This window comes from Danio aesculapii, chromosome 17, assembly GCF_903798145.1.
Source record: "Danio aesculapii chromosome 17, fDanAes4.1, whole genome shotgun sequence".
Lineage (NCBI taxonomy): Eukaryota > Metazoa > Chordata > Actinopteri > Cypriniformes > Danionidae > Danio > Danio aesculapii.
The window spans coordinates 2,764,640-2,780,123 of NC_079451.1; the positions used below are offsets into that span (position 1 = coordinate 2,764,640).

A 15,484-nucleotide genomic window follows, 5' to 3' on the forward strand; every position below is an offset into this window, starting at 1 on the left:
TCGTAACTTTTTGATTTAGTGGCTAATTCGTACAATCTAATTCGTACAATTTAGTACGATTTGCTCATCCGCCAATGACGGTTGGGTTTAGGGGTGGGGTTAGGTGCCACGCCTCCTTTTTAAAATCGTACAATTTCGTACGACTGAACTCGTACGAATTCGTATGAATTGGCCACTAAACTGACAAAACGTAAAATACTTACGTTTTCTCGTGAGATCAGGCTGGTTTAACAAATATCTGTATACTTGAATTAGGGCTGCGACGCAGTGGGTAGTGCTGTTGCCTCACAGCAAGAAGATACCTGGTTCGAGCCCCGGCTGGGTCAGTTGGCGTTTCTGTGTGGAGTTTGCATGTTCTCCCTGCATTTGCATGTATTCCCCCTCAGTCCAAAGACATGCAGTATAGGTGAATTGGGTAGGCTAAATTGTCCATAGTGTATGGATGTTTCCCAGAGATTGCAGCTGAAAGGCAATCCGCTGCATAAAACAAATGCTGGATAAGTTGGCGGGTCATTCCATTGTAGCGACCCCAGATTAATAAAGGGACTAACCCGAAAAGAAAAAGAATGAATGAATTAGGGCTGCAAGATATTGGAAAAATCTGACATTACCATATTTTGTATTTCTGTGATGTATATTTCGATGCGATACAATTTCACCAGATGATTTAACAGGTTTATTTGTATTGATTGGGGGATTTTGTAGAGGAGCAAATCTCAAATAATATATAACAAATAAATTACAAGTATAGGTAAATAAAATATAGTAAAGATAAAAGTGAATGACAGTGTTCAGGTATAGACTATAGGTTCAGATATTGACACTGCATAGTCTTCATTGTATATTATTTAATCTTTATTAAAGTTGCAACAAATTTCTTGTGGCCGGATGTTTTAAACTCTGAAATATTAAAGTATTCATGTAGTCACAGGCCTTAAAGGAAAAGCTCACTCAAAGATTAAAATGTACTCACTATTTACTCACACTTCACTTGTTTCAATACTATAGGAGTTATTAAATTGTCCTCTTTAAATAGATTACAGATTAGATTAATGTGTATGCCGCTCTGCGTACAATCCCAAAACAACAATTGACCCTACGCTAAGCCACACCCGAAAACCGCCACACACCAATCATGGCTTAGCAACCGTAGCTACGCGCAGGAGGTCTGTCAAGCTTTCGAGCGAGGGAAACAAGCCAAAGCGCTGTGCATATGGATTGTGCAAATCTGTTACCCGGTATCCTAAAAGTTTCAGACACGCTACTTTCGTCTTTCGTCATTTGTTGTGAGCTGCAGGCTTTACACTTTCATCTCTCAAGAATATTATGTATTTCATTGCATATCAATGTATTTAGTGCTACATTTAGAGATTTTCTTTATTATAGTAGCCTAGGCCTACTCAAGTTTTTTAATCGTCGTAAGGAATAACTGTACTAATTAATTTTGCATCAAAAAAGCATTTTGATATCGATAAAGATATCAATCACCGGCATATTAGCGGTCAAAACATGTGCATAAATTATTATCCATTTTTTTTAAAAGTCAAATATTGTGCATGTACGCGTTAGCATCTAAAAAGTTCATATCAATAAGATTTCTCTTTGAACCACCAGGTGGCAGTGTTTGTACTTTTATTTCGGAGTGCAGATTGCTCAAGTTTTATTAATATATATTTTTTTTACTTTATATATATATATATATATATATATATATATATATATATATATATATATATATATATATAGTTAAATACATCTATATATATATATATATATATATAATATATATATATAGTTAAATATATATACTATTCTATATATATACTATATATATATATACTATTTCCCTGATTGTATACAAGAAAATATCAGCATTCGGTACATACTTAAGCATTATCTTTGCTTGAACTGACCTGATCTAATTCTGTTTTTATGAAATGAGCCAAAATCCAGCTAATTGAGTAATCCACGTATGAAGAACGGACCCCCGAGTGGCAGAATCCTGACAATCATCTTTGTTTAGCAAAAGGATACAAGATTTAGATTGGTTCATTTTGTAACCAGAAAATTCCCCTTGTTATTATTTTACCCTGAAACAGATGCACTGTAAAAAAAATCCCCGTAAAAAAACGGTTATTTTCTGGCAGCAGGGGCGCCAGAAAAAAACTGTAAAAATACAGAAAAAAACTGTTAGAATAAAAGATGTAGATAAACTGTTAAAAAACAGTAGTTTTCTGTTTTACAGTTACAGGTTATTACTGTAATTAAACATGTTATAACTGTAATTATACGAGTTATTTATGTAATTATACAAGTTATTATGGTCATTATACAGGTTATTACTGTAATTATACATGTTATAACTGTAATTATACGAGTTATTTATGTAATTATACAAGTTATTATGGTCATTATACAGGTTATTACTGTAATTATACATGTTATTACTGTAATTATACAAGTTATTTATGTAATTATACACGTTATTATGGTAGTTATACAGGTTATTACTGTAATTATACGAGTTATTTATGTAATTATACAAGTTATTATGGTAGTTATACAGTTTATTACTGTAATTATACATGTTATAACTTTAATTATACAAGTTATTTATGTAATTACACAAGTTATTATGGTAGTTATACAGATTATTACCATACTTATACATATTATTACTTTAATTAAATAGGTTATTACTGTAGTTATACATGTTATTAACATAATTATACATGTTATCACTGTAATTATACAGGTTACTAACGTAATTCTACATGTTATTAAAATAATTACACAGATTACTAACATAATTATACACAATATTACTGTAGTTATATACGTTATTAACAAAATTATACAGGTTATCACTGAAATTACACAGACTATTACTAAAGTTATACATGTCATTAATGTAATACAGATTATTACAGTAGTTATTTCAATTATTAGTCTTTAAATATTCCATGGAATGTAAAAAAAAAAAAAAAACAATTAATTTCCTTTTCTAAGATTACAAGTTATTATTGTAATTATACAAGAACTAATTGCATAATTCCATGAAATCTTTTACTTTTAACATCATTTTCAAAATACAGTAATATACCTTTAAAACAATAATTATATTTAAAAGTATGATGAACGTTTAGCTTAGGTACAGATAATTACTGTTGTTAAAATAAAACAAACTGCAAAACGATTGGCATAAAAATACACAGCCATTAATTACTTTTGTGTTTTTTATTATTTGTTACTTGAAACAACATATTTAGTCATTTAACAACACCACCAAAGCAACATTACTGGTAATTTTTTTTACAATTCTTTCATAAACATCTTTTTAGAGTAATTTCTATACAATATACATCTTAGCCTCCCAAAAAATAATAACAGCAGAATGAACAGTTTAAACTGTGCATAAAGAAAAAGATACTGGCAATGCAAGCTTACTATTCTACTCTCTCCATTCAAAGTTTGCAATGTTTGCAATCAAAGAAAGAACCTTGGGATTAATGGACTGCTGTCTTTTAGATTGCTTCTTTTCCACCTTGGTCCCTCTGTCTGGATTTATCTTGAAAAGGCACCTGTGAAGACAGAATTACACCTCAATATAGTGCTACCAACAATTGTCTAAATACATATATATATACTGTATATTTATTAGGCATGGGCCGATATAACATTCTGACGGTATGATAACCTTGGATAAAAATACAGTTTCACGGTTTTCACGGTATTGTGCTCACTGCTCTGAAATATATTCTTTTTAATGTATGGGTAAAAAACAACTTTTTTCCTCTTTGAAAAGAATATATTTAATTTTTTGAAATATTTATGAGCAATTCCAGCTTTATGGATGTGACATTTGCAGTAAAAACTTAAAACATAAATTCACATAGAAAGTATATGTTAACATTTTATTGAAACATCGATTTATATTTTCCAGAACTACTGATTACAGAGTTAAGGGATCAGAAAAATATCAATCTGTAGACATTTTTTGTACTTTAAATGAGGGAAATAAATATGCGTTATGGATGTGACCAAAAAAGTCAGCGAGTTTACAGTATGCAACATACTTTGTAGAAATTCTGTGAATTAAAATGCACAACCCAAAAGAAATAATGCTAATCAAAAGGATAAGAGTTGGCTCACTATAGAATAAACATGATTGGTTTTATTTTATTTAAGATTTTTGCATTTATGATGAAAAAGTGTCATTATGGATGTGACATCTCTCCGTTATGGATGTGACAGATGTGAAATTGCCACTTGTGTGACTTTGGTAAATCAAATATAATTGTTTAAAAACACTGACAGAGACATTTTTGAGTATTTCCAAAGTACAGTAAAATACTTACACAAAAAAACTTAGAAACGGCTTCCGTATTTTGGTGAAAATGTAATTTTTTTCATGGCAAGGTTGACATTTACATGGAATTGCTCTTATAATATTTTAACATGTCAGGCTAAATAATTTAAATGAATAATTGACTTTTGCTGTCTTCATTTGCTTTAAAAACACAGATTTCTTTACAATTTAAAACTGCATATTTGGATATTTTTTTTACTGGAGATACTGTTGTCCTAAAAAACAAACAAAAAAAAAAAGGTAACAAAAAAATCTTACACACACCTTAGGAACGGTATTACTGAAAATATAATTTTTTAATTTTAAAACCGTGACTTTTCCAAACCTTGAAAACGGTTATCGTCTATATATATATATATATATAAGTCTTATTTGTTTTATTTTCGGCTTAACCATTTTAAGGTAAATATTATTAGCCCCCTTAAGCAATATTTGTTTTGGATTGTCTACAGAACAAACCATCATTATACAGTTACTTGCCTAATTACCCTAACCTACCTACTTAACCTAATTAACCTAGTTAATTGACTGTGTGTATGTATATGTATGTATGTATGTGTATATATCAATATGAATATATATATATATATATATATATATATATATATATATATATATGTATATATATATTGATAGATTGTATGGCTTGTTTCATATGCAAACAAGTATCGGCATCTGAAAAGGTGTGAACCAAATGGCCTGCAGGATCTCAAGAGTTGTGAGCCAAATAAACCATTTGTTAATCTCTGGAGAGGTTATATCATTTGTTATAAAGTACTGTCTCACAGACAGTACTTTGGGTTAAGTTACTTGAAGACAGACGAGTTAACATCACTGCTGAGGAACTGCACTATTCATTGTCTTCAATAAAGTCTTCTCCCCATAAGAACTTTGGTCAGCTTACTTATTGTATGTATTAGAGTCATCTAATACATTGGCGAGCCACCCAAGAACGGTTAAGCCAAATACAGCAAAATCTAAAATATATATATATACTGTGCCACACTAACATTTTCATGTCTTCTGTAGGTTAGCTTGGATTGCAGACTGATTATGACGTGACATGGCCATACAGGTGTATCTCAATAAATTGAAATGTCATTGAAAAGTTTATTTTAGTAATTCAATTTATAAAAATGAAACTCATATATTACATACATTCATTTAAATTAAAATATTACTTAAGACCAATAACACAAATGTTGGGACTACTGAAAATTATGAACATGCACAGCACTCAATATTTGGTTGGGGTAATTTTTGCATGAGTCACTTCAGTAATGTTGCATGGCATGGAAGTGATCAGTCTATGGCACTACTGAGATGCTATGAAGCTTAAGGTTGCTCTGATAGCAGCTTTCAGAACTTCTTGCATTGTTTGGTCTAGTGTCTCACATCTTTCTCTACTTCAAATTTGAGCGAGTTTGGTGGCCAATTGAACACAGGGATACAATGGTCCATAAACCAGGTATTAGTACTTGTGTCAGCAGGTGGGCAGGTGTCAAGTCCTGCTGGAAAATCAAATCAGCAACTCCATTAATCTGGGGAACCAGTGAAGTATTTTAAATGTTCCTGGTAGATGGCTGCGCAGTGGACCAGCAGTGGACCAACACAAGCAGATGACATGCTCCTCAAACTACCACTGACTGAAAAATCTACACTGGACCTCAAGCAGCTTGGATTATGTGCCTCTTCTCACTTCTAAAGGAAATTTCAAGTTTAAAGGAGGACTTTGGTAAACTGACTAAGAGTTTTTTTTGAGCAGTCTTTTGTCCTCAGCCCAGGAAACACACCTCTGATGTAGTCTAATGCTTCCATATGCTGACCAGCTTCATGGAGATGCTGATTTGATTTTCCAGGAGGATTTGACACCTGTCCACACTGTCAGAAGGACCATATTACTGTGCTCGATTGGCCAGCAAACTCTGGCCTATGGAAAGAGAACCTATGAGGAATTATGAAGAGGAAGTTATGTCACTAAACCAAACAACGCAGAAGAGCTAAAAGCCATTTTTCAGAGCAACCTGGGCTTCACACCTCAGCAGTGCCACAGACTGATCCACACCATCCCACGTCACATTGCTAAAGTAATTCATGAAAAAAATTGCCCCGACCAAGAATTGAGTGCTGTACATGTTAATTTACAGTAGTCCAACATTTCTATGTTAAAAATCTTATTTTTAATTGGTCCTAAGTAATATTCTATATTTGGGGTTTTCATTAGCTGTAAGCCATAATCATCAAAAGTAAATGAAATAAACACAAATATATTAGTCTGTGTAATGAATCTATATTATATATGAGTTTCACTATTTAAATTGAATTACATGGCTTTTACATGGCATCTAAATTTATTGAGATGTACTTCTATTTTGAGTATCTCCCATTAGGCAATTGTGCCTACAATGACTTTAAAGCATCTGCTGCCAGTGTGAACATCTCCACCGATTACTAAGGTCATGATGGCCGCACCACAAGATATATACATACACGAAGCAACTCTTTCTTAAATATTTCTCAAAACTTGCAATATTGTAATTTATTGAAAAGGAATAGACTGTTTGTAATGTACCAATACATCTTCCCAAAATTGCCAGAAGAGCTTGTGTGAAGTTGCTCCTTAAACTTCATAAATGTATTATATGTTGTAAGGAATTTACCATTAAATAGCTTTTTTTTAAATATGGACTATTCTTGTGTTATTTAAAGTCCATTCATTAAATGAGCCGATTCGTAAATAAAGTTTATCATTTTATATATTGGTCACATATATAAACACATTTTCCCTACCAAGCATCTATTTTGTAGTTACATTTTGAAGGCTTACCTTTGCATGAACTCCAGAGTTACACTAACTTCCAATGGATAACTGATGTTGAGACTGTAGTAGGTCACAAACATCATCAGAAGGGCATCACCACAATTTGTGACACCATCGTTCACAATGGTCTGATCCACAGCAATCATAAAGCGTCCAGCTGTCAGGGGAGAATTTCCTACATTACACAAACACACACATTGGTCAAATTTTAAAATTACAACAGTGCTTACATGGCTATTTCTCCTTTTCAGTTAACTACCCTGATGAAGAAATAATAATAGTAAAAAATATACATTTTTATGGTTTACTAGAAACCCCAGCAAGATTTAATTTACCTGTCACTTAAACTTGACACAACATCTTTAATTTCAGACTCACTCAACTGAGTATTTGCTTGCAGAGCACCTAGAAGTAGATCAACTACATACTGGTGGCACACAGAGTTAAGACTGTCAATTTGTTCCACAATCATTTGAATAGTGGAGGAAGGTATAAGGTATTTGGCTTATAACTTCATATAAAACCGAGATAAAGTCCACATATCATATCAGGTGGGCACAGGATATCCTCTGGCTCATCAATTCTTACCTCTGGTGCATTTTGAGCAACATCAAGTGACTCACTCTGCACAGAATGAACAAAATACACATCTGATACCTGTAAAGATGTAGCATTTTTATGATATTTAGAGAGGTGATCAGTAAAGGAGGACCTCAATGAAAAGGTTTTGCCACACATTTTAAAAGGGCAATCTTTCTTCGAAACATGTGATTTTAAATGATCTAAGAGACCTTTAAGATCATTGCACTTTCTGACAAAGTGGATTTTGGCATATCAGTGGACCCTGTACTGTTTCCCACTGAAATATGGATGTCTATGGTGGCGCAAAATATGACTTTTAAAGCAATTGTACTTTGTGAATCTTGATTTGCAACCAGCTACACAACAGGCATATTCACTATGAGCTTCATTTTTGTGTAACTGTTGGTGATTTACATACCCTTTCAGTGTTTTTGAAGCAATGCCACATATAGGACATGTGAAAGTTTTTGAAACACTTGCCATGTTGCATACTCACTTCAGTGTAATAGAGATATATTTGAGCTTGAAAATGCCTTCTTGCTTCAGGTAGTTTCACGTTTAAATTCTTGAATCAAACAACTGAGGGTGAAAAAAAAGAGACAGAAGTTTGCAAATGCTTGCTATGTAAAAATTATCCAAGTATAACTAAACACAAATCACTGAAAACTCACAAACTCCCATTTTATACAGAAAAGTCAAATGCCTGTAATCTTTATGAAAAATTCTGTGAAATTTGTAGAATAGTTAAGCTTTTCTGAAATGAAATGCAGCTTGTAACGTTAATGTTTTCCCCTTACAAATGTGACTATAATAGCACAGTATGAGTGACTATTTCTTCCGTTGCATTTCAGCTTTATATCAACTAATTTACGTTCAATTTATGCCAGACTCAACGCTGACTTGTTTTAAACCAAACCATTATCTTTTATAACACTTTAGACGGTATCTTGGTCGTTAAAAAGCTCAACGAAGTAACGTAAGGTTAATGTGGCATATTGCTATTATTTTAAGCAAATCTTTAATGTTAGCCTAGTTAACCAGCTAACTTGTGTGTCAAAAACACGGCCACAGAAAACAACAAAAGCATAAGTTTTAAATAAGGCAATTAGGAATTATTTTATTCGACAACGTTGAATTTGAAGCTAAAACTCAGCTGCAACCTTAACGTTACTTAGCAAACATAACGTATGTCCTACATTACTCGCCTTGTCTATCAAAACGCACACTTTGACAGTTGTATATTTGAATACGTCGATAGGTACTTTAGAGTCAAGGTTTTGGCGTTACCTCACAGATGTGGAGTTTCCTCTTCACAGCAGAGAAGTAAATTTGCGCGGCCGCGTCTCCGTTCAGATGGCGCGCTTTCTTCCCGTGTTCAGGACTGCCACCTTTCAGTCGTGTTCTGATGTCGTAAAATGATTGCTATGCTAATCGTGTTACGAACACAGAAGTAGGCCATGTAATGTTTAGTTAACTTTTTGTTGACTTGTAACTGTAAAGATTGATTAGAAAAAATATTTACAGGTCATAACATACATACACAAGTAATATGTGTGATTAGTCACTAGGAGAAAAATAATATAATAGCATACATCATACATATTATAGAAAATAAATATAATAATTAAAATGAGCATTTTTTTTTGTATTTTACAGTGCATGTACTGTACAGTATGTGGCCTAAAATACTAGGCTATTATTTGACATTTATAACTTCAATTTAATCTTCACTTTAACAGGTTACAGAAAAATCACGTTTATCCACATAATCATCACATGTGACCACGCATGAAGTTCATGTGCCTACATGTGGAGACTTGTTCGAGATGACACGTTATCCTGTGAACAGCTGGCAGTTAAAGTCGGACAAATAGTCTAACCCATGTTATAACATGTGGAGCACATGAAACTAATTCCAACATGCTCACCAAGCAACTGCTTGTCAACCTTGTTTACAAATATTTATTTGAATGAGCTATTGTATACAAATTGCATGTTCACATTTTGCAAGATTCAACATTCACAATAAAAAAGACATTCATGTGTATTTTCAGCCCACTATGCTACAAGTTTTTTACTTATTTATTTATTGTAAACCTCAACATCTTGGTGCTTTTGGTGTTACTTTTACATTTCATACTTTACAAAACAATATAACAAACCCTTACAAAAAATAACTGCAGTACAACTGTGGAACAATAGCAGTATAAAGAATAACTGCAGTAAAAATATTTGCTACTGCAAAATTGCAATATAATGAAGTATAAACACAGTTCAACTACATTACTACATATTGAATTGAAAGTTCAACGCCAGTTTAATTTTCAGTACATTAAAGTACAACTATAAAAAAAGGTAAACTGCAACTTTACTCCACTTGTGCATTGTAGTGCTGTACAGTCTAATTTGCCAATGGTGTGATAATTGGACTACTATAGGGTACTGTACTTGTTTTTGTACTTATTTTCAGGTATTTTCTTATCGTAAACTAGTCATCTTCTAAATAGAATTTGAAAAGTTTATTAGCAAAAACAGATATGTGCAAGGCGCAGTGGGTAGCACTGTCGCCTCACAGCAAGAAGGTCACTGGTTCGAGTCTCGGCTGGGTCAGTGGTAATTTCTGTGTGGAGTTTGCATGTTCTCCCCGTGTTGGCGTGGGTTTCCTTCGGGTGCTCCGTTTCCCACACAGTCCAAAGACATGCGCTATAGGTGAATTGGGTAGGCTAAATTGTCAATAGTGTATGTGTGTGAATGAGTCTGAATGGGTGTTCCCAGTGATGGGTTGCAGCTGGAAGGGCATCTGCTGCTTAAAACATATGCTGGATAAGTTGATGGTTTATTCCGCTGTGGCGACCCCAGATTAATAAAGGGACTAAGCCGAAAAGAAAATGAATGAATAATATGTGCAATTTCACATGCACATGTAGTCAAGTGAAACTTCACATGCAAAATCATGTGACATTTCTGTAAGGGATGATTATATCTTCAATGGTACTAAATCACTTTAAATGTGGTTCGATTTTTGTTAACCTATTTTTACGGGAATAATCAGTAAATATTAAAGTCAAATTACACATTACTCTCTGAAAATACAGAAAATTTAATTAAAAAAACTGAAAAAACATTAATTAATTCATTCATTCATTCATTTTCTCTTCGGCTTAGTCCCTTTAATAATCAGGGGTCGCCACAGCGGAATGAACTGTCAACTTATCCAGCATATGTTTTACACAGCGGATGCCTGTTCAGCTGCAACCCATCACTGAGAAACATCCATACACACTCATTCACACACATACACTACGAACAATTTAGCCTACCCAATTCACCTGTACCGCATGTCTTTGTACTGTGGGGGAAACCGGAGCACCCGGAGGAAACCCACGCCAACACGGGGAGAACATGCAAATGCCAACTGACTCATGCCGAGGTTCGAACCAGCGACCTTCTTGTGAGGCGATTGTGCTACCCACTGCGCCACCTGAAAAAACATGTAATACCAAAATACTAACAATTATCTGTAAATTAAATGTTGGAATTTTTAAATACAGAAAATATCTGTAAAAATATATATTTCACCATATAATGAAAAAACAGGAAAATTCTGTAAAAAAATACAGACAATTATCTGTAAAATAACATTTATTTTTTACAGTTTATTTTTACAGGAATAATCTGTAAATATTAACGTAAAATTACGTGTTACTCTCTTAAAATACAGAACATTTCCTTTAAAAAACAGAAAAAGAATGTAATACCAAAATACAAGCAATAACTGTAAATTTAATGTAAGATTTTTTTATTACAGAACATATCTGTAAAACAACAGGTATTCACTGTATAATGAAAAAACTGAAAAATTCTGTAAAAAAATACAGACAATTACCTGTAAAATAACGTTTATTTTTTACAGTGTGGTTTTATATTTATTTATTTTTTAAAATAAAAAACAGATAGAATGGACTCATTTCTGGGATCCATTTTTATTTTTAAACAAACTCGCTGTACAGAAAAAAATATAGAATTTTGTGAACGTCTGTTTTTTTATTATTTTAATTTTTTAGATCTGCTCCTCCTCCTTCAGTGAAGCCCCTCCTCTGTTGAAGCTCCTCCCCCTCCTCCTCAGCTATATATACTGGAAGACTAGCATCCATTAGGAAGAATTGAAATCTGCAAAGACAGAGTTTATTGAAGGACAGAGAGAACATGAGTGATCCAGAACCCTGCAGAATTGAACTGGAAGACACTGAAGAACGACCAGGTTGGTGTTTATTGCTGATACTTTATTAATGAGCCTGAAGAACAAGAATGATTTAAATCTCTTAACATATTGTCAGTAATATTTCCATGTTTTTTGAACATTTATTATCCTAAAAAAACAAATTAAATATGATCTGAGTGAATTTATTTTATATTTCTATATTTTCAAAACATTCTCAAACCCTACATCTAAAAGGGCTATATCTTAATATACAAACCTCATATTGATGTTGAGAAAGAACTAAATAAAAATGAAATATTTCACTTGATGATTTTTCATGACTTACCAAAATCTCAACCTTTTTCTACTTTAGTTTTAGACCTTATTGTTGAGGATGAGGAGAGCGAAGAGGAAACCCTGGTAAAAGCTAAGAAGACACCTCATTTACTGACTGAAGGTACTTTTTTAATGGAAAGTAGAGACAAGAAGTGTTTTACCTGCAGTCAGTGTGGAAAGAGTCTGAGATCCAAATTCAGTCTTAAGCTTCACATGATGATCCACACTGGAGAGAAACCGTTCAAATGCACTCCGTGTGGGAAGAGATTCGCACGACCATCAACACTTTATCAACACATGAAGATCCACACTGGAGAGAAGCCACACAAGTGTGATCACTGTGGAAAAACATTTTTGAGCTCTTCAGATTTAAAGGTCCATCTCCGAGTACATACAAATGAGAAGCCTTATCCATGTTCTGAGTGTGGAAAGAGTTTTACACAGCGGGCAAGTTTAAGACAACACCAGAAGATCCACACTGGTGTGAGAGAGTATATGTGCTTTGAGTGTGACAAGACTTTTATTACAGCTGGACAATTGAAACTGCACCAGAGGATTCACACTGGAGAGAAACCTTACAAGTGTTCACACTGCGACAAGAGATTCAGTCAGTCAGGAAGCCTGAAAACACATGAGAGGATTCACACTAGAGAGAAGCCACACAAGTGTGATCACTGTGGAAAAACTTTTTTGAGCTCTTCAGATTTAAAGGTCCATCTCCGAGTTCTTACAAATGAGAAGCCTTATCCATGTTCTGACTGTGGAAAGAGTTTTACACAACAGGCAAGTTTAAGACAACACCAGAAGATCCACACTGGTGTGAAGGAGCATATGTGTTTTGAGTGTGAGAAGACTTTTACTACAGCTGGAGAATTGAAACTGCATCAGAGAATTCACACTGGAGAGAAACCGTACAAGTGTTCACACTGCGACAAGAGATTCAGTCAGTTATCAAACCAGAAGACACATGAGAGGATTCACACTGGAGAGAAACCTTATAAGTGTTCACACTGCAGCAAGAGATTTGGTCAGTTATCAAACCTGAAGACACATGAGAGGGTTCACACTGGAGAGAAACCGTACTCATGTGATCAGTGTCTGAAGAGATTCACACATTTGTTTCAGCTTAGGAAACACATGAAACTCCACACTGAATAAAGCTGCACAATGCAGCAGGACATGTTCTCATGTGCTAAGGACGTTTTGTTTCTGAATTTCAGAAAATACTGGTCTAACCATTTGTTTTGAGTATTATCTTTTAATCAATAAAGTTTTTTTACTCTGAGTTTCAAGATTCTCACAATGTTTACTTTGTAGAGCAGAATCCAAGCTTGATTTCAGCGGATCCTATTTTTTCAACATTAAAACATATATTAAGTTTGTTAACTCCTAAAAAAGGTAGTTTAGACTCACATCTTGATATCAGCTGTCACAAATGTTCAGATAAATCACAACTGAAATGAAGCTCTGTGTTTTAAAATATTCCATTTTGGGGTGCGTTTCCCAAACAACGACATAACTAGTGGCAGAACTATCATAGTACAATGCTTCATTTGAAAAAATGAACGCTGTAGTGACGAGTGCTTCTCAAAACCGTAGTTTATCTGTCGCAGATCCATCGTTTGAACCATGTTAGTTACACCGTAAAGCCTCCATAATGACGCTCTAAACAGTGTGGAGTAACAACTTCTTTAGAAAAAATGAACATTTTTTGTTTGAAATTCTATTATTTTACACCCACATGCACGTAAAAAATCCAATATTCAAGAGTTCACGCTTAGCTGAGGATTGATTATGAGCTACTTTGGCATGCTGTACCGGGAAAGAGCCCTGAGCTCATAAGATCCTCGAGCCCGGGGCTCCCTACCGTTGCAAGATGAGAGGGGAGTTTGAGCTTAGCTAGATCTCGAGAACTCCCCTGTCATGGTGGCTGAAGAGCAGATAGTAGTTGCTCTTAAAGAAATAAGTACTAGGTAGGGGCAAGACTATGGTGTTGATTTGGATTAGTCAATAAACTTAGGTTGCATGTTTTTGATTTGTGGGAGGTAACCGGGGAACCCCGGGGAAACCCACATGGGCACGGGGAGAACGTGCAAACTGGGCCACCGTGTCACCCATCTAGGAAGGAGGAGGAGTAGGGGTGGAAGGGGGATTCTTCAAAACGAAGATAGCAGTGATACTTAACCTAGGGTATTTATAGTAGCTTAGGAGTCGTCTGATTGGTGCATTGGGAATTGGATAATGGGAGTCCAGCCGCTAGCAATCATAAGCATGTGATCCTCTCGAAATTAGTTATAAATAACTTTCACTTCGTTTTAGTAAAAATACGCACTCGTTTTCTATATTAACTGAAACAAATGTAAACGGAACATATAAGTCTAATGTTTCCTTTACAAATATGATTGAGAATATTTAATATTCTATGCTAAAACATAAAACTACTTAGCTAACAAATATTCTAATCTCATATATAAATCATATAAATTGTTTATGGTTGTAATTTACAGTAGGCTACTAAGGAAAATTCATTTATTAATATTCTTTTCGGCTTAGTCCCTTTATTAATCAACTTATCCAGCATATGTTTTACGCAGCGGATGCCCTTCCAGCTGCAACCCACCTCTGGGAAACATCCATACACACTCATAAACATAAACTACAACCTACCCAGTTCACCTGTAGCGCATGTCTTTGGACTGTGGGGGAAACCGAAGCACCCGGAGGAAACCCACGCGAATGCGGTGAGAACATGCAAACTCCACACAGAAACACCAACTGACCCAGCCAAGGCTCAAACCAGCAACCTTCTTGCTGTTAGGCGACAGCACTACCTACTGCACCACCGCGTCACCCATTAAGAAAGATAATGATTATTATCATTTTATTATTATTAAGTAGAATATTGTTTATATATTTCCTTGAAGAATCTACTGCTACAACTGTGACACCACTGCAGAACTGTTCTAACCACTAGGCCCATGTGCAACACGCTCTCACTCCCAACTCGTCATATATTGACGCTTGGTCAGGAACCCTCAGCGTCAGATTTAGACGTGCAGGGATACCATATAGAATCTGTACAGGAGCCTGAGGCGGTAAAAATTGGCGTGTTAAGCATTTCTTAATAAATAACCTACTATAAACTAAAAGCATTAACGTATGCTATCCCTACTGA

At 34.4% G+C, this 15,484-nt stretch overlaps 1 protein-coding gene across 1 annotated transcript; it reads left to right on the forward strand.

Moving 5' to 3' along the window:
* Nucleotides 1-139: 139 nt before the first annotated feature.
* LOC130244720 (zinc finger protein 501-like) lies at nt 140-13,594 on the forward strand. Its single transcript, XM_056477243.1, has 3 exons — nt 140-322; nt 11,837-12,033; nt 12,353-13,594. Exons 2-3 carry the CDS (start codon nt 11,979-11,981, stop codon nt 13,465-13,467), a joined length of 1,170 nt encoding a protein of 389 aa, XP_056333218.1. The 5' UTR covers nt 140-322; nt 11,837-11,978; the 3' UTR covers nt 13,468-13,594.
* The last annotated feature ends 1,890 nt before the right edge of the window (nt 13,595-15,484 follow it).